Below are 24385 nucleotides of genomic sequence, written 5' to 3'. Positions count from 1 at the left end.
GTCTTCTTATTTGAACTTGCACTTCATGGAATTATAAAACTAATTTAATTTTTTATTTAAAATAAATCGAAATTTAATTTTGTGTGAATAATGTGATTTGTGTGCTTATTTCAAATTCAGTAAAACACTCAAAAAAATGTATTCTTGTATGCAAAAGTACACCAAACAAAATTCAGGTTTAATTATTTTTTATTGTTTATCTGTTCGTTATTCGTTGATTCTAACATTTCTTAATTTAGGTTTATATTGACGTAACAATACTCACGGCATTCTTTTTTATTTGGTTCCATTCATTCTCAACCCTTAATAACAACATCAAATTCTTTCTAACATCTCAGTCATTATCGTGTCCAAGAGTAACATTTCACGCCACGGTTGCACAATCATTGACTTTGTAGCACAATGTCACAATTGCCGCTAAAATTATAAAAATTATTAGATTAAATTTTTCACCATATAATTTATATTTTTTCCATCATTATATTTTAATAGATTTTATAACGGAAGTCTAACTTCAACAACTAATACTATTTTAAAATTTATTTAATAAATCTATATCTTAATTTGATTTGTGGGGACATTCACATTCCACGGTTCTCATAAAGTTACAAAATTATCTTTTGTTGAAAGTTTTATATCAACCAGAGATAAAATTAATTTACAGTACATAAGTAGATGTAAAACTCATCTTACATGTTAGCTTTTCTAAATTGAGTTAAACTTAAAACTCATCTCTTAATATTATATTGAAGAGTTATGAATTAGAGTTTATCCTAACAAAATTTGTTATTTGTTGAATTTATTATTTGCATATACCACTTATTAATATCTAATCTCGTATTGAGACAATATATAAATGGACGTAAAACTCATATTACAATCTGATCTTATATTATTTAAGATAACTTTTGATAATATCCGAATTTAAATTTCAACTTATTCTCATAAGATCAGCTTATAAAATAATACTACAAATTAACTTTATATCTATTTAACGTTGTTAAATGTCAAAAACTGAAGTAGAAGATGTAAGAATTAATGGAAGTATTTAGGTTTTAAGTTGAGAAAAGACGAGAATGTGGATTGGCAAAGAAGGTGGTAATTGGGTGGGAAGTATGGTTGTTTTCGAGAAGAAGGAGTGAGAGTTTGATTACTTTGATGTTCAGAATTCGCGGATTCGTGCTTGGACATTGCAACACAGGGAATAAACATTTGCTTACTGTTCCACAATTATGTACCTATGTATCTATCAAACTTTATGAGTTTAGTCAAACTATAATCATCACTACATGGCTGGTGGATACATGTCCACGACTCCAACACTAGGACTCCTTGCCCTTATTTTATAGGGAGAGTTTCCAGAATTGGCAAGCCGTCTTGTAGGTTACTCTACTTGGAATCCATTCCCAATTCCCATACATCTAGTACATTCAATACCTCACGTGCCCTTCCTTCTAGGGGACCCTACACTTTTCCCTCTTCTTCTTCTCTGTTCATCTTGGTTCATGTAAACTGACTTTTTCATCTTCTTTTAAGTCTTATCTTGTCCCTTCTTCCATGCATCTCGAGGACTCCTTCATTTTTCTACATTCTACCCTCATTTTTTTTTATCTCTCGTGACGTACTTCGTGACATATATACTTTTACTTTTTAATAATCAAATCGTATTTTAGTTTCTTAATTATTTTAATCAAACCATTGTTTGGTGAACCATGCACAATTCATCAACTTTACACACCTTCATTTTTCGCATGTATATTCAATGAAATGCTTCACAATGTTGAATAAATCGTGTGTTAAGAAAAATATTTTGAAGAGACAAGTATAATGATCTTCCTTGGGTTAATCTAAACCAAAGTTTATTAAATAATTCACAAGATCTTGAGCATAGTGCATGTGCTTTAATGGGGGTTTGTTTTGTGGTTAGGGATGGATGCCATAGCTATATATGTTTACATGTTGGTTATTATGTAAGAGTTGTGTTCACCAATCAAACGGTTTAGATTAACTAAAACAACTTGGTTTTTGCACCACCCCTCTCTAATCTTAACACATCACAACATTTTTAACCATGGAGATTGTGCTAATTCCGTTTTTGATCACCATGGTTTGGTTAACAAATTATCTATATCGTAATCGAATGAGAGTAACGTGCAAGAGGTATGAATTGTAAATATCGATACATTTATCATTGGTAAACACTCAATTCTTCTTATGTATAATCTTTATAAATTATATGAATTTATAACATTTTCTATAGTTTTTTTTTTTACTTAATTAAGATTTAAAATCTTAATAATTTGATGTTATTGAAGATGATTTTAGTTTTGCGAGAACCTTGGGACTAGACATGGACACTCTAGTCACGCAGGCCGAGAGATTGAAGATGTTGAAATTATTTTGGAGCTGTCTTTTGTCTCTTCGGTTATTTTGAATCAGAACCTTTGAGTTTACTTTATCTTTCTTTTTGTGTTCTTTTGTTTAGTTATTTATTTTTCATATGATTTTGCTTTATCTAAGATTTTATGTTATTTTATAATTGTTTTACCTATTTTGTGGGTTTCAATTAAGGAAGAAATGAAATTGACATATGGTGTTGTGCAACATTAGGTAATAATATGTGCAATGCTAACTATGAAACCAATTATTTAATGGGTATTCTAAAGTCAGAAACTTAATTTGATATCACATAGTAAAATCACATTAGAGAAGAAAATAACGGTTTTAAAGTGAAGAACAATCGATACAAAACTCATTACGGTTTATTTGATCTTGATTTTGTAAATTGATCATCATATTGTTCTCCATTGGTGAAAAATAGAAACATAACATGAAAGGAATATGAAAAAAAAACAAAAATAATGAGAAAAAGAAAAAAAAAAAGAAGAAGAGAAAAACTGAAACCTCAACGATTTTGAAAACAAAATTGTCCCTTTTTTTTAGCACAATTAAGCGTATAAACTCCGGAGCAAGCGTGTGTCTAATCATGGATTCTAATCTCATAAGTCCAATTATAAAGATTGAAATTAATACAAATAAAAATTAATCCGCAATGTTTCTTTACAAAATTTAAGGAAATTTGACTTGACTTCTAAAAATGGTAGAAAATAGAAAAAAAAAAAAACTCAAAATATAATAAATAATGTAGTATTCAAACTAACTAGAATGAAACAAAAATAATATGTACAAAAAATTATGACAAAAAAAAAAAGTGAACAAAGATCAAACAAATTAAAAATATAAAATTAAAGTAAACATACACAATGAATTTAGTTTATTACTATAAAAAGAAAATGACTTAAAAGTAAAAAACAAAAAAAAAATGGAAAGTATACAATCACTCAACAATAAAAATATACATGTATGTACAGAGTATGTCTTATCAATTATCCTAAAAGACTCTTATTTCTTGAGAGATTAGAAAGAAGCAGCACATTTTACCAAAAGTACGTTACTCTTATCATAACTGAGTTCAGATTTTCAAAGTAAAATCTCATGTTTTAAGTAAGGTGAATAGAAAGAAAAAGTTCTATGTTACTTCTTCTTTCTGATTTATGTGAAATGAAAAAGTAAAGCAGAAAAAGGAGAGTAGTATATAAGCATACAGATTCTTAAACTCATTGTTTTAAGATTTTGAGTTGAGAATGATGTCAATATTTTATATAATTGGATTGAAGTCTCATTAATATTGTATCTTCTCGATGAAAGTCGTTATGTAAACCTTACATTCCAAACTCATTCAGCAGTAAGTTAGAAAATTTAAAGTGTTGCAGAGAAAGTGTATCTGTTAATTAGGGTAGGATTAATGTGTGAGATTAGTATTTAGTATGAGAAGAAGGGACAAAGTAAAATAATTGGTGAATGATACGAGGAATAGAAAAGTACAATACAAGTAGTCAACCTGACCCCTTTTGTACACGCGTTCATCCGACACAAGCTGATGGGAATAGCGTTCAGCCGTGATGCCAGGGTGGTGCTGCCATGCACAAATTATTACACACAATCACTTATCTATAATCTCACTTACTTATTACATTACATATAAATAGAAATTTAAGTATGAGTTTAAGTCTCACATTAGTTAGAAATGAGAAAGTAAAATACTTATAAAAATAAAGACCCATAAATTCATTGTCTTCAGGTTTTGGGTTAAAAGTAGTGTCAATGTCTTATGTGATGAACTCAAATCTTATTGGTGTTGTATCTTCCTAGTGAAACTCCCTCTATAAATCTAATAAGTGGTATCAGAACCAATGGTTAAAACCGGCTTAGACGAGTATAGTATGGTCCTTGAATTGAAAGTCTTTCTGGTAAGGGTTTCAGGTAAGCGTGTCCCAATAAAAACCCATAAACCCATTGTCTTAAGATTTTTGGTTGAAAGTAGTGTCAATGTCATATTTGATTGAGCTCGAGTCTCATTGGTATTATATCTCTCCGGTGAAACCTCCTTTATAAACCTAACACACACACAAACATATATATATATATATATATATATATATATATATATATATATATATATAGTCAATAACATTAATCATGCTTCAACATTAATCAGAAAAGTGGTTATTTATTTGTAGTAAGGATTTGTGATAAACTTTAAAGACACATGTATGACATATGACAGTTAAATTGCTCTGCAAAATCCATTCGTGTTATGTGTGCTGTTATGTGGACACTTTCTAGTGCTTGTCTTATCAGCAGTTTGAAATCCTTGCCCTCTGTCGTTAATAATATTTGGCAATTTTCCTGTTTAAGTTCAACCAAAAGTTTTCCTCCAGTAACTAAAGTTAAACCAGATATGTCCAAAGGATACTGCTGTTTTTCACACAACAAAATCTGTAAGCTATTTTATATTCAGAAAGGAGAATACATGCTATTACTTACATTAAAAAAAGTTATGTTTATATTACACTAGTTAGTGACACTGATGAATGTTCTTACATCATCGAGATATACATGTACATCAATGTTGTGTGTTTGGATGGTTTTTTAGAGTCTAAAACTAAAAACCAATACTATGTGCCACACATAAGAGGAACTGAGTTTTAATTTAAGCAAGAGAGAAAAAAACAGGAGCAAAAACTGCACATAGATATATATATATAAATATATCCAACTAAAAGGAAGCAGTGTTGTACATTACACTGTGATTGTCAGAAGGAATATTATAGCACTTTTCACATGTCACAGGTCCATATCTTTGGAAGCATCGATGTGGTACATTACTTTCAATCTTGTAATTGTAGTTATGCATTCAATGTGCTAAACCTAAAAGCAGTAGTTTAGGGTTGTAGGCTCTAGCACAAGCTAATTGGGGCAGGTGAAATCCAGGAATTGGTCTGGTAAGTGTGAGACATTCCCATGCAAGTGTTGGTGATCTTCCTCACTCTGAGTTGTTTTTCTTCGCTGCCCATGCCTCGTTTCCACTAAGATTAAATCAACTCTCCATGTGTGCCACAACTTCCTACACTCATTTCATCAACAAAACTACAATAGTCTTTTTCCTTTTGTTTTTATTCTCACCACTCACACACCACAATACTAAATTGCCAAGGAAAAAATAGTTCCTTTTATACAATTACACACTCTTCAAACAGTACTACTCTTTCAAGTTCCAAGACACATGCCCTTGCGTTTCTAGTTGCCAAAATATCTATTAATGGAAATTTTCAGATTTGGCTTAGGCACAAATTTTACCATATATAACGCTTTTGCTTGTGCATTTCTGATCTGCTACCAGATCGACACCACTCTTTGCGCAATTATAGCTTCTTGGTACGAAAATTAAGTGGCATTCTAGTCTAGTGGAATTTAAAAACCTATATAATTGTAGTGCTATTGTACTAAGCTACAAACTCCATATATCTATTTTGCTCATATTCATATACATGTTTCTTTACCTTTATTTTAACATTATGCAGTTTTTGAGCTTTGTTATGGTTCTTAATCCTCTGCATTAAATGAAGGGCACTTTATAATATGGTTAAGAATTTAAAAGTTCTGCTTATGTGTCATCCTGAATCTATTCTTAAGATTGTGTAGAGATTAGCTCCACCTTTCACACTCTCCAAACCTATAAAGTGCATTTATGTGATCTAATGGTTAAAAGCATGACACGCCATATCCTAGTCAGAGTGATAACCGGAAATAATATTCAAAACCATGTGTTGTTTATGAAGGAAGAGAACTCAAACGAATTCCGAAGTAGTAAGTAATAACAAGAATGTACAAGAGAGAATGAATGTCTTTTATGCTATAAATATAAAGGGTATAAAACAATAAGCTAAATAGTAACAATAATGATAATTTAACAATGGAATGAACCAATGAGGGGAAGTATTTGGTGAGAAAGAGAGACACGTATAGGGTAGGAAATTGTGGTGAGACAGCAAGTGAGTTTGGTCAAGTTCAGGAACTTGATGCAGAAGAAAAAAAAATCAGGCTACACCCAATTAAGCCATGAAATTCATCAAAATCTCATCATAGCTACTTTTGTAATCCCAATGCTTAACCCTCATTGGTTTTCAAGACCTTCTCTCAAGGAACTTTAATAGTTTACTGCTTAAAAAGTGACTCCATTACCATTAAAACACCTGGCACCTGGCTCTCTCTCTCATTGTCAGTATCATCCAACCATCATTACCACCTTTTTCTCCTCACATTATATATATTTATTGCTACCTAGCTAGTACTTTCAACTTCATTCATTCCCTTAACTTCACTCTTACCCTTACCCTTAGTTCTCCCACAATGAAGGTAATAACAAGTCTCCTCTTTGTGTTGCCACTGTGTGAGATTGGTTATCTCAGTTTAGTATTAGTCAAATGTTGATGTTACATAATCTGAATGTTTTTGTCACAGTTCCTCAGCTGGATGCAAAATAAACTTGGTGGGAAACATGACAACAGAAAACCAAATACACACACAACTGCTACATGTAAGTGTTTTTACTATTCTGATAACTAGATTTTCCTTGCGTCAATGCATGATGTTTCTAGCACCAATAAGATGAAAGAAACACACTTGCTTCTATCTGAAGGAAGGGTGACTTGATTCGAAACATATAGAGGGAGACAGGGAGAAGACAAGTTTGTATGTTCAATGTATTTTCATACTTCTCTTTCTCTCTCTCTCTCTCTCTCAAGTTCATTTCCAATCAAACAAAAGACCATATACAAAATAACGTTATTTATATCAAAGGTAGGGATACTAGGCACTTGAAAATGTTAAAATGGCATCAGTAGTTCTAACTTGGCATCCTAGTATAGTTGTAACTTGATCCGAGGAAAACTCAGCGAAGAGTACTTTCAGTAGAATAACATTAATCGTTTTCTTGGGAATCTTAAAATAATGGTTTCTTCTGGTTTTGTGCACAGATCATGCAAAACAAGAACCTCGAGAGGAATTCAGTGATTGGCCTCATGGTTTACTAGCGATTGGAACATTTGGAAATAACAGTGAAATCAAAGAAAACTTGGATGACCAAAATGCACAAGAGGATCCATCCTCGTCAGAGGAAATAGCAGACTTCACTCCTGAAGAAATCGGGAATCTACAGAAGGAATTAACCAAACTCCTGAGACGAAAACCGAACGTGGAAAAGGAAATTTCTGAGCTTCCTCTGGACAGATTTCTTAACTGCCCTTCAAGCTTGGAGGTCGATAGGAGAATCAGCAATGCGCTATGCAGTGAATCAGATGACAAAGAAGAAGATATTGAGAAGACATTGAGCGTGATAATCGACAAATGCAAAGACATATGTGCAGATAACAGAAAGAAAACAATTGGGAAGAAATCTATTTCTTTCCTTCTGAAGAAGATATTTGTTTGCAGAAGTGGATTTGCTCCAACGCCTAGCCTTAGAGATACTCTTCAAGAGTCAAGAATGGAGAAGGTAACCCTTAACCTTTTACATGATCTCATATCATCATAAACAAGTTTTTCAACGAAAGAGTTAACAAAACCTTGTTATGTATCACACAGAAAAATTCATTGGAATTATAAAAAAAACGGTGGTTAATTCATTCAGATCTTTGATTACTTTCTAACCTGTGATCAAATATACAGCTTTTGAGGACAATGCTTCACAAGAAAATTTACAACCAAAATTCTTCTCGGACATCATTGATGGCAAAGTGCATAGAAGACAAGAAGATGACAAGGAAGAGGAGTGATGATGAATCAGATGAAAGAAGTGGTGAGGGAAGTAAATGGGTGAAGACTGATTCTGAATGTAAGTGATATATATAAATCTGGTGAATGATGTCTCTGACTTAAGTTTGTATGATTAATAATGTCCTTTTGTTTGATGCAGATATTGTGCTGGAGATATAAATGTGTGTGTATTTTTACAAGCTCTATTAGTAGCTGTTCAGGTAAACATCACTTCATGTGTATAATATAAGTGTCTGTTTGAGAACAGTTAATAATTGACAGTAGTTTTGTTTTTTGATCTCAGATTGAATGAAAAAGAGAGAGGGATATGTATGTATATGATGATGGAGGCAATGGAGTGGAGATAAGATTTTTTGAAATGAAGATTGTGTGTGATGTGTAGATGGTGCATGGTAGAGAGGAGAATGTTAATAATAATGGATGAAGTGATTTTTTCATGGTTGTGTCTGCAAAGGCAGAACAAGTCATGTTGTGGAAAATGATATGTAAGGCAAAGTTAGACAAATTGTATGGTGTGCACACTTCTCATCCCTTTTTTTACTCCACTCTGTCACCTCCTTCCCTTCTTTTGTAACATCTCCCAATTAAGTTAATCAATAATACTTTCATTATTACACATACCATTTCACTCTCCTCCTTCTTTTCTTCCCATTCTCTTCCACCTTACAACTCGTTAAACTTGTAGAGAAACATTTTACAAAAATATCCAAAAACATACTTAACATAAAAAAAATTAGTTAGAAGTTCCACGTCTACACAAAATGAGACTAATTTAAAATATATAAATAGACACGAACATCGACTTATTAATTTTGTGAAGTTGAATTAAACTTAAAATTTATTTTTTAACACTTTTGTATAAATAACAAATGTTATTTAAGTTCTAGTATATTTTTGAAAAGAAAAATATGAGTCTAAATCTTATAGAAATTGAAAAAAATTAAACACTTTAGAAGACATATAAACTCAATTTCTTATATAAATTTGACTTGTATATCATTATATTGTATCTATTCTATTAATTTTTCTTGAAAAATTCATCATATAATATATATATATATATATATATATATATATATATATATATGAATACATTGAAACCCAACATAGATAATAAAGCTTTAATATGGTATTTTTCACAAATATAGAAAAAAGAAACTAATTGAGGTTAATTTCAAAGAAAAAAAAATTATGGTTAACTACAAAGATAAAACTGTTGAAGCTTCACGAAGTCAATTTTATAATATATAAATGGAATGTAAACTTTACCTTACGAAACGATTTTGTAGGGTTAAATTAAATTTAAAATTTACTTCTTACGTATATCATTCTGCTTATTTTTGGCATATTTTGTGACTGATATTATATATAACATTTTTTCATTCGACTTTAGTCGTTTGGATCTCATTTTTTTTATATTGTTTTTTATGTTTTGATCACGCTACTCTTTTATCTTTATAACTATTTTTCGATCTCCTTCCTTAATTTTGTGTATGGGTGCATTTTTCTTTTACTTTATCATCTCACTCCTTTAATTTTCTCCTATCAATTCCTTTTTTTATTTATTGGATTCGATTCACTTCTCAATATTCTCAACACCGATTAACATAATTATTTTTTTTAGTATAAGTGTTTTCACATTTTTGTTTTCTAATCATAATTTTCCATATCAATTTATAATCATAATTGAAAATGATACTCTACCCTATAAATTGAACCACCCATTTATAGGTACAACAATGATTATGAAACATTCGGTGTAGCAATTTTCAATTATTAAGTAATATTTGATATAAAAGATAGTTATATAATTTATATAAAAGATAAATATAATGTTAGTCCTAAAATTTTGATATAAAATTGACACGTTATAGTTTAAATGTCAAATTAAAATACGTTTAACACTAAAAACTTGTAATTTCATTACGTCAAAAAGATTGTATCATTTGTTTTTAAAATTTAAAAACCCAAATATCTTGAAATTTAATATATAGATAAACTTTAATTTCGTTTTTAATTTCACCTAAAAATTTAAATACTAAAATATATTTAATCCTTTATATAACATTTTTAATCATTTCAATAACAAAGAATTAGTTAAAAATATAGTAGTGTATCATTGATTGAACCGCGCATACAACGAAACCCGATGGCACAGAAGCACCACCTTCTTCTGGATCTATCCCAAATCCCACTCTCCAAACCCTAAAAAATTAAACTCTTCCCCTTTTCTTTCTCTCACGATTCCTATCAAGATTCTTCCTTTCCACTCTTTCCCCAGATTTGATTTCTGGGCTTTCTTCGTTTCCGCGATTTCGATCTTAAACCCGAGGTTGTGGAAATCGGAATTCAGATTGAAGTTAGTGGGGTTGAAGTAGGATAGTTGCGTTAGCGCTGGCAATGCCATTGGTGTGGTCAGTGAGGAAATTTTCGGTGATTTTTGTGGTACCGAAAATACAATATGTCTTGGGCAGGCCCTGAGGATATTTACCTTTCCACTTCACTTGCCAGCTATCTTGACAGTGAGCACTCTCTCTTTCTCTAACCCTCATATCGGTATGCACTTCAAATTTACTTATTTGTATAGAAGATTGGACACTTGATTTCACTGTGTACTGTGTAATTGGTAATTTTCAATGCCAAAATGTTATGGACTTGGTTGGAAACGAGTAAGTTGTAGTTTTTCTTTTTGTAATGTTCAACGTGTGTGTTGTATTTTTGGTGGTAGCTGGTGATGTAATTTTGAAGAGCCTCTAGTCTAGATAAATTAAGATGGGCTTGATATTCAAGAGCCTCTTGTAAATAAATATAGTGAGCGGGGAACATGGAAATATATAGCCATGGTTTTATGTGATATAATACAATTGTACGAGATAAATTATGAAACAGTTATATTTTGGTGTTGCAGATTATTCTGGACCTAAAACTTTCCTCTATTATTTCTATACCTCTAAATGCTCATAAAGTGTAGTTTTTTTTCTGTAAAACTGAAGGCATAAGAATATGCTGTTGTGGTGAACTATAGATTCCAATGATATTGCTTTTGAATTGTGATTTGTGATTGAATAGTTTTGATGTTACTTACCTTTTGTATTTAGCGTACCAGTCTTTCTGAGAAAGTGTTCAATATCAGTGAAAACCTGTTGGCTGTGGTAAATTAATTTGAGTTTTCTTTGGAGGTGAAGCTGATTTTGTATTTCTCATAAACTTTTTTGGCCTCACTAATTTTTGTTGTAGAGAAACTTCTTGTATTGCTGAGAGATGGTAGAAAGCTCATGGGAACGCTTCGCTCTTTTGATCAATTTGGTACCAACTTGTCCTTAAATCGTGTAAAGTTTTGACATGAAATAAGTTGACTTCCTAAAATGTCTCCATAATAATTGCAGCGAATGCAGTTCTTGAGGGTGCCTGTGAGAGGGTTATTGTTGGTGATCTGTATTGTGACATCCCTTTGGGTCTCTATGTGATCCGTGGGGAAAATGTTGTTCTAATCGGTGAGCTGGTATGATTACTAACTATTTCCCCTTGCATCTGTAAGTATTTTCCATTAAACATCCTTATTTGCAATCACATATATTTCAACTTTTAGGACTTGGAGAGGGAGGAACTTCCTGAACGCATGACTCGTGTTTCTACAGCAGAAATCAAGAGGGTAGATATTCCATAATCGTTTCTTTTTTAAATTGATGCTCTTTATGTGTATTTTCCATGGTAGTTAGTATCACACAATTCACTTTACAATACTACTGATTCAACACGATTCAGAAGCTCGACGATGCAAATCACAATGGGTATCGTTTTTTTGATTGAGTTGCTCACTGTATCACATGAATTGCTCTTGCTCAAGTATATTACAAATCGCGATATCAAAGTGAATCCCATTATTCTAGCATAATGGTGCTAACATGTGTTCCGGGGTTCATTAGAAACGCAAATCTCTCACAATGATGTTGTGGAGTCTGTCATCAAGGCAATCACGTTGCCTTATGTGGTGCAGGTTTGGCCTGCATCCTAGTCAAGGGTGTTCTGTATGAGTTGCAAACCTTGAATCCAGCTTAAAACCCTCTTATGTTTGTTCTATTTTATTTTGTTTATTATAAATAGGTAACTGGGCTGCAGATCCTAAAGATATGTTTTTTAGTTACTTATTGATTGTATATATATGTGTGTGTGTATCATGTTTTATTGTTGATCATGAATCTTATTATTCTCAATTCAAACAATAGGCTTTCTGTTCATGATATGTCTCCCATATCAACTAGTAAGGGATATAATTGGATTGGTCTATAATTAATATTATTGAATTCTGTGTACCAAATTCTAGCTCATTGTGTTTTGGTAAAGTGATCCTTGAAGTTGTTTTCTTTCTGTTGATGGTTGTGGCATAATAGCTTGATTCAGATAAGCCTTTCCGTATCCTTCTCTTCCAGGCCATGTATTCCTTGTCCTGGGTCTGATTTTGAAACTGATCTCAATGAGAGGATGGTGTTTAGGCTAGCTATTGTATCTATTGTAATGTTTATTTGTTCTGATTTTTAGTAAACAGCTTCATATTTTGCAGTTTATCTGATAAATAGAAGTAAGAAAAGCAAATCTCAGTATTATAATTATGCAGAAAAATGCCTCAAATGTTTGATTCTCTATTTACATACCCAACATAACCAGACACCCTTACAATATAGAATTCTCTAAGTAACAACTAATTTCAAATCAAAATCCCTGATTTGAAAATTGAAATCCAAGACCTATCACTACATAAAAAACATAGCACACTCCTCACTTGTTATATATTTGGGTCCATTGGTTATGTTATGAATTGGAAATAGTTGCTGGTGTACTACTATTGTTTGCATTTGTTTAAGCAATAATTCAATTATGCAGACTCATGAAATTTTGTACTTCTGAATGGAAATTTGATTATGCATTGTAGGCACAGAAAGCAGAAAGGGAGGCCTCAGATCTGAAAGGGACTATGAGGAAAAGAATGGAATTCCTTGACTTTGACTAGTCAACCCTCATTCATCCGCAAATATTATAGCGGCTGTTCTTCACATATTTTGCTTTCTTTTTCTCTGCTATTGTTGCCTTTTATGGGAGGGTTCAAAACTCTTGATTTTTTTTCTGTATTATTAGCCTCAGGAATCAATACTATATCATTCGTTTGCTTTCAAATTAATATTGGTTCCTCTAATGAGAGGATGCATATTAAAATTAAAATATTAAAATATAAATACATTTACAATCACTAATTACAACATTAAAAATATACTCAGTTATTTTAGGCACACAAAACAAATGCAAAGTTATTTTTTAATATCATTAATGTCTTTAAAATACCAATATTAACATAATATTTACTAGTTAATGTTAACAAATGTAAACATAGCTGGAATTTAAAAAGAATGTAACATGTTGAAGGTCATTTAAAATAAGATGGAATTTAAGGGTGATGAGTATTTGATATTTCTTGATAGCATCTCTCTGGTGGACGTTATAAACTGCCTAAAATTAATGAGATTTATAAAAATATCTTTATTGAAGTATGATTACATTTAAAAAATAAGAATCAAAATCTTAAATAAGATCCTGAATAAGGATATTTTGTCTTAAAAATATATATTAATGGTAATGAGTAAATAAAACTTGAATAAAAAGGTAAAAGCTTTATATGATTTTTAAATCAAAATAAAATTACAAAAGAATAAAGTCTTAAAAAGTAATATAAGAAAATATTAAAAGAATTAAAATCACGTAGTCTTTAAAATCCAGTTAGTTTTTGGCGGAAACTGTCTTCTTAACAATTGTTTTTATACAAACTTAAAGAACCATATCTCAGTTGAGGAGGTTAGAATAGGTAAACACAAGTAAAACTTATTGTAAAACATAAAATTAAAAAAAAAAGTTTTTAAAATTATGAAAAATAAGGAAATGAGAGAAAATGAGTATTAAAAAGTCATATTAATATAGAACATGAATCAGGAATTTTAAAACGATTTTATAGAAAGGTAAAAGAAAATAGTTTAATAGAAAATGTTTTTTTTAATCTCAAGGGTTGAGCGACTCAAATTTAAACCGAGAAAGATAATTTAACATAAAACATAAATAAATTAATTAATTAAAACGATTTTAGAGAAAGATAAAAAATTTGAGAATGTTCATAATTGAAAAATGTGTTTTCCTCGTCTGAAAGACCTAGATTTTCCTACAAAAGCACAGGAAAATGACATCTCTTCTCCCAAAAATAGAAGTTTGGGTGTAGATTTTTTTTTTCAATTAGTAAAAATTTATCAAAAGCTGGAGGACTTTGCATTAAATACTTTAATTGTTGGAATTATAAATTTACACTGTGGAAAAAGGTATGGGTTTTCTTATCACATTAAATATCCAAACCATCGTTTGAAAATTGTTTTGAAATCTTCATAATTATTCTTACTGTTCGACACATCTTTATTTTAATATTAAATCAAATATTATTATAAAATACGTTTAAAATATCAAATAAACTCAACAAAATTTAAATGAGAAAACTAAATTTACGTATTTCGAAAGATGAATTACTAGATTGATCCAAAATTTTGAAATGGACTAATTCCAAAAATATATTTAACCCAAAATATTTTAAAAATAAAAAAAATTGAAAAAATAAATAAATAAAATGGGAAGTTTAATCTGATAGCGTGTCATCTTGACGAAACGACTCAGGATTTTCCGCTGATAACGGGCCGGCCCGTCTCATCCAATTTTCGATTGGCCAATGGGCCAATGACGAAGTGATCCATTTTAGCACCACTAATTAAATTTACTTTTAAAAATTTTCCGAAGACTATTGCATCATGATTATTTATCACCTGATCAACTAACTGGTTTCTGTCAATCATTTCCTATAATTCTGATGAGAGCGACTTTATCTTATTTATATTTATTGTAAAATAATTGAAATTATTTCAATAAAATTACAGAACATAAAAGATAATTTGTAGAAATTAAATTAAAAGTTTCTTACATCTACAAACGATGCGGTAAGTTAGAGAAAGTCGTTTCACAGAAAATAATATACAGTTTTATTTCCGCGTAGATTTACTTTTATAATATAAAGGTAAATAAAAATATATTTTAAATAAATATTTAAAATCTTTTACAAATAAAAATAAATTTTATTGTAAATAAATGCCTACTAAACTGTTTATTAAACCCATTTTCGATTACATTTTAAGTGATATTTTTTCTTCCCATAATTTCAATAGTAATGAATTTTAACGAAAACGCAGTATTGTTTTGATTGAACAAACCCTTCCGAATCCATCCCAAAATCACAGTCTCGAAACCCTAGAAGATTAAGCTCCCCCTTTTTCTTTCTCTCATTTCCCTTTCAAAAAGGCTCCCTTTCCACTCCTACTCGGCGATTGGATCTCTGGGGTTTCGTTCTTTCAGCGATTTCGATCTTATTAAACTCGAGGCTTTGGAATTGTGAATTCAGATTGAAGTGATTGGGGGTGTAAAGAGTTGAGTTGGCGCTGGCAATGCCATTGTTGTGGTTAGTGAGGAGCTATTCGGTGATTTTTGAGATACCGAAAACGCAAAATGTCTTGGGCAGGCCCTGAGGATATTTACCTTTCTACTTCACTTGCGAGCTATCTTGACAGTGAGCACTCTCTTTTTTCTTTTTTTCTCATGTTGATACACACTTCAAATTTAATAATTTATGTGAAAGATTGCACTCTTGACATAGTTATACCCAGCCTTTCTTTTTGGTTCTTGCTTTCATCGTGTAATGTGTAAAGGGTAATTTTTTAATGGCAAAAAGTTGTGGACTTGGTTTGAAACGAGTAGTTTATGGAGGGGGTGTTCTTTTTTAGTGTTCGCCTTTGTCTTGTATTTTTGTGGAAAGTGAGGGTTCAATTTTGGGCTTGACTATTGTTTTAGACATTACGAGGCTGCAGGGGAAAGGGAAGGGTCGCGATTTTGACTGATAGATTCCTATTGTGCATGTTTGTTACGAGCTATGTATACCAAAGCAAGAAAAAAAAACCATTCTTCCAAAATGTTGTTAGGGAAGAAGGAATTTCAGGTACTGCAAATTAAATTGGTTCTATGTTTGTCCTCTATAGTTGTTATACCTCCTATTTCAAGCCATAGTCGCCCATGTAAAAGTGAGCGCATGAGAATATGCTATTTTATGATCACCTATTGATGTGAATAGTGTTGCTTTTGAATTGCAGTTTGTGTAATTGAATAGTTTTGATGTCACATTGCTTTTGAATTGTAACTTGTGCGATTGAATAGTTTTGATGTCGCATTGCTTTTGACATATTTAGCATATTAGGCTTTCTGAAAGGTATTTTGGCTAGATATTGTTCAAAAGCAATGTGGTAAATTAATCTTGGTTTTCCTTGTAGATGAGTCTGATTTTGTATTGTGTACTAATTTGTATGGTCTGACAATAATTGTTGTTGTAGAGAAACTTCTTGTATTACTGAGAGATGGTAGAAAACTCATGGGGATACTTCGCTCTTTTGATCAATTTGGTACCAACTTCACCTTAAATTATGTAAAGTTTTGACAGGCAATAGGTTGACTTAGTAAAATTTCACATCAATAATTGCAGCTAATGCAGTTCTTGAGGGTGCCTGTGAGAGGGTTATTGTTGGTGATCTGTATTGTGACATCCCTTTGGGTCTCTATGTAATCCGTGGAGAAAATGTTGTTCTAATCGGTGAGCTGGTAAGGTTACTAATTGCTTCCTTTTGCATCTAAAAATATTTTATAATTTTCAATCTTATTTACTATCACATGTCTTTCAACATTTAGGACTTGGAGAGGGAGGAACTTCCCGAACACATGACTCGTGTTTCTACAGCAGAAATCAAGAGGGTAAATATTCTTAAAATTTTTTCTTCAATTACTTTAAGTTCTTTGTGTGTAGTTTCTGTCTCCTTAGTATATGCTGTGACCCTGTCAATGTTTCATTGCTTTCCTACATTTCTTTACAAAGCTTCATTGCATCAGGATTATACTAGAGTGTGTAGGAATGAACAGATGTTATATTTTGTTTCTAACATCTTCTAATGATTTGATAAGTAACTGTGTGCTGGGGAAATAATGGCAAACTATTTTGATGATGAGCAAGAAGAAGTGGAATACTAAGTACTCATTTGAATGGGCCTATATTAAATACTTATGAACCCTACCTACCTAATTCTAGCCCATTGAGTTAATAACAAATTCCTCGACATTGTCATTTTTTTTTCTCTGTATATTTAGATATACTCTTCCATGCCCCAATCAACCTTATCCTGGGTTTGATTTTGAAGCCAGCCTTAATCATAAAATCATATTTAACTATTGTATGTATTTTAGTATTTCTTAGTTCTGCTTATTACCCGCTTCATGTTTGCACTTTAACTGACGAGCCTATAGTATGCTAATAGGTAGAGTAAATACCCTGTGAACAAAAGTAATCTCAATACTATAGTTATGCAGAAAGATGTTCTAAAAGTTTGATGATCTATCTATAAATCCGACATAGTACCCAAATGGGATTAAAATCCTAAAACTATATGTTTGAGTCCATTGGTTTTCTGTTATGGTTGGGAAATAGTTGCTGATGTAGTCCTGTAATTTACAGTTATTTAAGAAATAATTCAGTTTTGTATTTTTGAATGGAAATTTGATTATACATTGTAGGCACAGAAAGCAGAAAGGGAGGCCTCAGATCTGAAAGGGACTATGAGGAAAAGAATGGAATTTCTTGACTTTGACTAGCCACAACCCTCATTCATCCGCAAATATTATAGCGGCTGTTCTTCATATATTTTGCTTTCTTTTTCTCTGCTATTCATGGGAGGGTTCAATACTCTTGATTTTTGTTCTGTATTATTAGCCTCAGGAATCATTACTATCATTCATTTGCTTTCAAAAAATTCTCAATTAATATGAGCATGATTTCAATTCCTCACCACTTTCTGATTTGGGTTGAAAGGCTTCAAATTGTGCAAAATTAGTATTTTACTAGTTCAATGCATTGCAAAATTCAACGTGACTATGGTTCACTGTGAAGTGCTCTGATTGCCTAAATCACTAAAATGTTCCTAGTCACTCTAATAAATTTGCTTTCAATTTTCATTGAAAATATTTTATATATTAAAATATTTTTAAAAATTCTTATATAAACATCTTAAAGAGGTTTCATAATTTTAGTATTGGAAAATATTGATTCAGTGCAACTATCTTCAAATAATTTATCCTTCACATTTAAACACCAAAATGAAAATCATACTGGAGTAGTATTAAATAATCTAAAGATAATGATATTTGTCATCCTCTTTCTTCTAAATTTTTAAACATAAAGTTCTTGATAATTAAAAAAAAAGTAGAAATTAGTGAAAATCGAAATGATACAAAACCTTCCACAATTTTTCTTAAAAGAAAGTCTGTCTGTCTGTCTCTCTTTTCCTTTTTTTTTTAATATACAGAAGAACTAATTGGTCATTGGAATTTTGGTGTTCTAAAGTTTCATTTGGTTTTTACCAATATGAAGAGTGCAATAAAATACCACATAAAAAAAGAGATAAATGTTCATTTAACATTTAAGTGGATAAATTCCACCTATGAAAAAAATTAGCTTATTTAGTGCAATAATTGAAATTTCTTTTTACAGCGAAGAGATTAGGAAATTTCACATTAAGAACTTTGTGTAAATATATAAAAGATTATAACATCACGTTTAAACAAAAACTCTCTTTTGTTAACTTTTTTTTTATCTTTATTTAGTGTATAACTTCCAACACATAATTATACTTTTTATAATAATAATTTTTTTACCTTATAAATTCTGTATCTTTTTAGAGATCAAGAACATCCCCTACTTTTTTAAGAAAAAAATTGTTGTTTAGCCTTCGAGATTTATTGTTGGTAAAGATTGTCCAATAGTCCAATAAAAATAATAACCATAATATTGTGTTTTTTGAGTAATGTATTTTAATTCTGACAGTGACCATATCACTGGTAAAATGAAATTAAAGTCAAAACAACTACCTAAAAACCAGTACGAATAGACCATTTTTTCTTTTTTCTTTTTTTGACTATTCATACAAAGACACCGACACCTCTGTGATTATCTTCCATCACTAACTACAAAACAAGAAATTTGCGGAGAGAATCCAGTGAGAGAGTAATATATATAAAATAAATTATTCATTCAATTAAATTAAATTAAAACACATGCCTTAGACTAATTTACATCGAAAATTTTAATTAGTAAACATGGCACCGATTTCATATTTCTCACATAAAATTTCTTTTATAGTTTAATTAGTCGAATCGTACTTATTTTCGTTCAGGTTTGGTACTCGTTTTAAAAAATATATTAATCTAGTCCCAATTTTTGAAAAAATGTCTTAATCAAGTCACTTTCAGACAAAAATTACTAAAGTTATCAACTTAATTCATGACTTTAATCACTAAATTTTGATATAAATATCAATACTTAATTTTGTATGTAATTTTAAATATTAATACTATTAACTGTGTTAATAATTTTTTTGTTGGAAAGAACTTAATTGAGATATCTTTTTCAAAATTAAAACTCAAGTAATACATTTAAAAAGAAAAAATACAAAACTGAGAAATCTAAGTAAAGATGGGTACCATCCAATTAATTAAAACTACATTTATTCTATTATATTTCGTGGTGATTGTAAAAGCAAATAAAAAACAATTAAACTGCATTTCACTGATCTACATCTGAATCACTCTGTTAAACTAATAATTAACTCACTCGCCATGACTAAGCTTTTTGTTCCAACTCAAGCACACACAGACACACTCCTTTTCTCTTAGTATACATTTCAAACCTCAATCTCCACAAACCCAACATATTTTTTTTCTTCTTCTCTCTCTTCCCTCCATAGATCCAGATTCTCTTTCTCTGTGTGAAATGTGTGGGGTCTCTGTTCTGGCGCTTCTGCTTCTGCTGTCCCTCAGTGCCGAAGCTTCTGTTCACGATTACAGAGGGGAGAAATTCGCGGCCAAAGGCAACGCCTTTGTAGTCCATGGAGGTAGCGAAGGAATTTACGCTTCTGCCCCCAATCTCACCGACGCTTACCCACCGGCAAATCCTGATTCCTTCATACGGTCATTTCACTTCTCCCTTCAATTTTTTTGTCCTGTCAAGGAACTTCTCTTTAAGTTTTGTCTTCTTTGGTTGTTAAGTTTTATTGTGTAACCCGCCAGATTCAGAATTGTTTCGTGTTATTTGTGTGAAAAATGTAATTGACAATGTTAGGGGCTTGTTGAATTGCTGCATTTAGCTTTCGGTGTTATTGTAGTATATGTTTTTTGTTATTGTAGTATATGTTTTTAATTCACTTCAATGTGTAAGTAAAATGTGTGATTTTGCTTGTCAGATTTGAAAAGTGAACTTGTTAGGATACTCATCATAGATTTCAACTACTTGGTTAAAAGTTGGAAAACTGTTTCTCTTGTGGATGAGTGCTAAAGGATTATACTTAGGACTTTTTGTGTTTAGTACTCATGTTAGTTATGCTGGTGTTTAAATTGAGCAGGGCTTATGCTCAATTCAAGCCACAACAGATATAAATAAAGTTTTTAGCTTATATAAAAGTTATGCCGATGTTTTGTTGATTTGGTTTTAAATGTTGTAATGTAACCAGATTGGAAAGGATTACATTTCGGAGAAACAAGGAGTTTTCTAATTTCAGCTCATGGCCGATTCAAGCTGTTCTTTTTGAAGTTGAAGATAGAGAGACAATTGGTGGTTCAGCTTATGGGGGCCAAAGGGCTGTCTGCTGCACCGGTGATCTAGCAAAACTTGGTGTGTGTGCTGAAGGGCAAGTGATTTACCGCCCTTCTGTAGAGAATCCTGATTGGCCTCAAGTTTTTGGTGTCTCTTTTGAAATTGATGATGAAGTGGCCGTGCTGCCATTAAAATCTATACAAATCACAAAAACTGGGATGTATAACTTGTATTTCATCCATTGTGATACTAGGCTTAAAGAATTGGTTGTGGAAGGGAAAACTGTATGGAAAAATCCCTCTGGTTATCTGCCTGGTAGAATGGCGCCTATGAAAATTTTCTACCAATTTATGTCTTTTGCATATGTATTGCTTGGGATCTTTTGGTTCTCTCAATATGCTAGATTTTGGAGGGAAGTATTTCCCCTGCAGAACTGCATTACCTTGGTGATAACCCTAGGCATGTTTGAGATGGCTCTGTGGTACTTCGACTATGCTGAATTCAGTGAGTCTGGAATCAGGCCAACCGGGACAACCATTTGGGCAGTAACTTTTGGAACTGTTAAGCGGACAGTGGCACGTTTGGTCATTTTAATGGTTTCAATGGGCTATGGTGTTGTGAGACCTTCCCTTGGAGGGCTTACATCAAAGGTGGTTATGCTTGGAGGAACCTTCTTTCTGGCATCTGAAGTGCTTGAGTTGGTAGAGAATGTTGGTGCAGTAAGTGATCTTTCTGGAAAGGCAAAATTGTTCTTAGTTCTTCCGGCTGCAGTGTTGGATGTGTTCTTCATTCTTTGGATTTTCACTTCACTCTCTGCAACTTTGAATAAGCTTCAGGTATTCATCTTCTAAGATTGTTCCTATGTTCGTTATTCCCTGAACATCATGTCAGCTTTTCTAGTAAATGAGACAGACTACAGGGCTGCAAAATTTTCACTTTCTTTGGTAAACTTGCCATTTTCCTTAATCTTTATTTAAAGCACTGTGTGGGTAGCAATGGGCAGGAGGAGTACTGTTATGTGTAGGATGTTTTCTCAATTTTGTAGAAATATGACATGACAGTATTATTGATAGAATTAACTAGCAGGAGGAAACTCCGGGAGTGAATTGCCATAAGAAAATACTGTTACAATTGCAACTAATAAATCAGGATATAAGGGCAGATGGGCTATATAAAGTTATGTGGTTGAAGTAATCAAGTAACATGGGGGAGGACATTACTCAATTCTCCCTCGGGTTTGCCAGTACTTTGTATTTTTCATCTTTGATGTTTCGTGGCTATGTTATATCTGTAGAAAAATAAGAATTAATGGTCAAATTGTAGTTTATTTCTCTAATTGTAAATTAATGAAATATTCTTTCCAAGATTGAAGTATCAGACCCTGATGATCATATTCCACGAATCCTATTCTGTTTTAAAGCTTTTGTGCACAAATTAGGATGATTATCTTAGACTTTTGCTATGCTTCTGCACCATGTAATGTGACGACTGATTATTCACTTTGTCGTGTCTTTTAGTATAACTATCTAAGACTCTTATGGCTTATGTACTGAAACAGGCCAGAAGGATGATGGTAAAATTAGATATTTACAGAAAGTTCACTAATGCTTTGGCAGCAGCTGTGATTGTATCCGTGGGCTGGATTTGTTATGAGGTAATTCACAGGCACAAACATATTTTACTTGCTTAGCATGTTAACTATACCTAGTTACTATATTGTTGGCTCAAGGTTTTCTATGCAATCAATGTATTCTGGTGCTGTAAACAAATTAAAATGAACTGTAATTTTTTTTTTACCAAAACTAGAGCATGAAATGGTTAGAGAACTGATGTTATTTGCATGCTTACTGATCTATTACACAGTCAATTTTAGATACATCAATTCATGATTATTTTTCTACTTTCTATTTTTTCAGCTTTATTTCAAATCAAATGATGTATACAATGAGCAATGGCGGAATGCATGGATCATCCCAGCCTTCTGGCAAGTTCTGTCTTACTCACTCCTGTGTATTATCTGCATTCTTTGGGCACCATCTCAAAGTGCAACACGGTAAAAAATCCACCTCTCTCTAAGTTCTTCCATTATCAATATTCTTTAATGCCTGTGTTAGAGCCAAATGAGTCTTTTCTTGTATGCTTTCTGTCCATGATCATCATTTGTAACTCACTGTTGTTCCTGTTGTTGACAGATATGCTTACCGTGATGATGGGAGCGAGGAGTTTGATAGGGATGAGACTACTTTAACGCTAATAAAACCATCACCTATTTCTTCAAAAGATGTTCGAAGTGTTGTGCCAGATGCTAGACCAGTGCAAAGCAGTAACGGGAATTCAAATGATGATTTAGAAGAAGATAAGAGAGAATGATTATGTGCTTGCATTGTACCCTTCTTGAAAATTAGCTCAATGACTCTTTCTTTAATTCTTTTATCTCCCTCATTAGTAGCAGCCTTTACTCTTTTACTTCCTTACGAGATTGGATTACATGACAGAGTCCTGTGTGTTCCTGTGATGCCAATGCACAAGAATATAATTTAGTCACTTTTTACTGATACAAAGGAGCCTTTTTCATATTATGCCATATGTTATGTATATTATTATCCATGTGCATGCATGCATACGTGTGGGGACACTTGATGGAATTTTTAGTTTTTAAGTTTCCAGCTGTATAGCATTATATTAGTATTTTACCATTTCGTATTGATGAATGATATTTTGAATCCATGAGATTTTTTTCTCTGTGTATATTCTTTCACTAAAGTTCAAGGATAGCGTTGAGCTGTTACTGGTCAATAAAAACGATTTATCAATGAAAAGCTATCAACACGAATTGAATAATCAAAACTTTTTGTTATCTTTTACGATGAATCCAGACTTGTATTTAAATATTAATAGTAATTTTACTTTTAGGACTCAAAGAATTCAATTATTGACCTATAATGAAGAAGAAAAGTATAGAACAGTTTCTGTCAAAGTCCATGTTTAGATGGGCATTTTCTACATTAACTTTGCCTTTTCAAAATTAATTTATCACTAGCTAATCCATATGCGATGTAAACTGTTTTAGGATATTTTTTTAAATTTGCCAAACCATGGTTCGTTACTTCAATGCACTCCAATTTGATTAAATTTGTCACTGGTTACTTAAATGATTGATGCATGTGTACGACCAAATTACTATATATAAATAAAAGCAAAATTTGCTTTAAAAACTGATTTTATAAGATAAAATTGAACTTAAAGTTAATTTTTTAATAAATAATATTATATATATACACTCCTTGATATCATTCCAAATTCTTATTGGAATTTAAAGTTCTTTAAACTAATAACAGCAATAAGCATATTTTGTAAACAATTTTATCTTTTCAAAAAAGGCTCGCTCTATTAATAAATATATTATTTTAATAGATAGGGACTAATTAGTTTGAGAATACAATTGGAACAAAA

General features: G+C 31.6%; 4 protein-coding genes across 4 annotated transcripts; all 4 read left to right on the top strand.

The window, feature by feature from the left end:
- The first annotated feature begins 5640 nt into the window (after positions 1-5640).
- LOC114167648 (protein NEGATIVE GRAVITROPIC RESPONSE OF ROOTS-like) lies at positions 5641-8801 on the top strand. The gene is made up of 6 exons (XM_028052763.2): positions 5641-6759; positions 6865-6940; positions 7380-7897; positions 8071-8236; positions 8318-8378; positions 8462-8801. Exons 1-5 carry the CDS (start codon positions 6754-6756, stop codon positions 8335-8337), a joined length of 786 nt encoding a protein of 261 aa, XP_027908564.1. The 5' UTR covers positions 5641-6753; the 3' UTR covers positions 8338-8378; positions 8462-8801.
- Positions 8802-10289: 1488 nt separating this feature from the next.
- On the top strand, positions 10290-13350 carry LOC114165080 (sm-like protein LSM1B). Its single transcript, XM_028049733.2, has 5 exons — positions 10290-10700; positions 11416-11484; positions 11565-11680; positions 11768-11830; positions 13109-13350. Exons 1-5 carry the CDS (start codon positions 10640-10642, stop codon positions 13184-13186), a joined length of 387 nt encoding a protein of 128 aa, XP_027905534.1. The 5' UTR covers positions 10290-10639; the 3' UTR covers positions 13187-13350.
- Positions 13351-15428: 2078 nt separating this feature from the next.
- LOC114165928 (sm-like protein LSM1B) lies at positions 15429-18136 on the top strand. Its single transcript, XM_028050553.2, has 5 exons — positions 15429-15820; positions 16635-16703; positions 16784-16899; positions 16987-17049; positions 17863-18136. The coding sequence occupies exons 1-5, from the start codon at positions 15760-15762 to the stop codon at positions 17938-17940; spliced, it is 387 nt and encodes a 128-aa protein (XP_027906354.1). The 5' UTR covers positions 15429-15759; the 3' UTR covers positions 17941-18136.
- A 1816-nt stretch (positions 18137-19952) lies between these two features.
- LOC114167364 (Lung seven transmembrane receptor family protein) lies at positions 19953-23511 on the top strand. The gene is made up of 5 exons (XM_028052437.2): positions 19953-20310; positions 20850-21768; positions 22491-22586; positions 22849-22985; positions 23125-23511. The coding sequence occupies exons 1-5, from the start codon at positions 20114-20116 to the stop codon at positions 23300-23302; spliced, it is 1527 nt and encodes a 508-aa protein (XP_027908238.2). The 5' UTR covers positions 19953-20113; the 3' UTR covers positions 23303-23511.
- The last annotated feature ends 874 nt before the right edge of the window (positions 23512-24385 follow it).

Source organism: Vigna unguiculata, chromosome 10 (assembly GCF_037176805.1).
Source record: "Vigna unguiculata cultivar grain cowpea cultivar isolate G323 ecotype 2 chromosome 10, ASM3717680v1, whole genome shotgun sequence".
Lineage (NCBI taxonomy): Eukaryota > Viridiplantae > Streptophyta > Magnoliopsida > Fabales > Fabaceae > Vigna > Vigna unguiculata.
This window is presented reverse-complemented; position numbering and strand designations above follow the sequence as displayed.

Excerpts from the sequence above, each read along its gene's own strand:
- LOC114167648 (XM_028052763.2), top strand. Across the intron at positions 6,941-7,379 it reads TACACACACAACTGCTACAT|ATCATGCAAAACAAGAACCT; the intron begins GTAAGTGTTTTT and ends TTTTGTGCACAG. Across the intron at positions 8,237-8,317 it reads GGTGAAGACTGATTCTGAAT|ATATTGTGCTGGAGATATAA; the intron begins GTAAGTGATATA and ends TGTTTGATGCAG.
- LOC114165080 (XM_028049733.2), top strand. The coding sequence starts at position 10,640 with ATGTCTTGGGCAGGCCCTGAGGATATTTACCTTTCCACTTCACTTGCC. Across the intron at positions 10,701-11,415 it reads ACTTGCCAGCTATCTTGACA|AGAAACTTCTTGTATTGCTG; the intron begins GTGAGCACTCTC and ends TTTTTGTTGTAG. Across the intron at positions 11,485-11,564 it reads TCGCTCTTTTGATCAATTTG|CGAATGCAGTTCTTGAGGGT; the intron begins GTACCAACTTGT and ends TAATAATTGCAG.
- LOC114165928 (XM_028050553.2), top strand. The coding sequence starts at position 15,760 with ATGTCTTGGGCAGGCCCTGAGGATATTTACCTTTCTACTTCACTTGCG. Across the intron at positions 15,821-16,634 it reads ACTTGCGAGCTATCTTGACA|AGAAACTTCTTGTATTACTG; the intron begins GTGAGCACTCTC and ends TTGTTGTTGTAG. Across the intron at positions 16,704-16,783 it reads TCGCTCTTTTGATCAATTTG|CTAATGCAGTTCTTGAGGGT; the intron begins GTACCAACTTCA and ends CAATAATTGCAG.
- LOC114167364 (XM_028052437.2), top strand. The coding sequence starts at position 20,114 with ATGTGTGGGGTCTCTGTTCTGGCGCTTCTGCTTCTGCTGTCCCTCAGT. Across the intron at positions 21,769-22,490 it reads CAACTTTGAATAAGCTTCAG|GCCAGAAGGATGATGGTAAA; the intron begins GTATTCATCTTC and ends GTACTGAAACAG. Across the intron at positions 22,986-23,124 it reads CCATCTCAAAGTGCAACACG|ATATGCTTACCGTGATGATG; the intron begins GTAAAAAATCCA and ends TGTTGTTGACAG.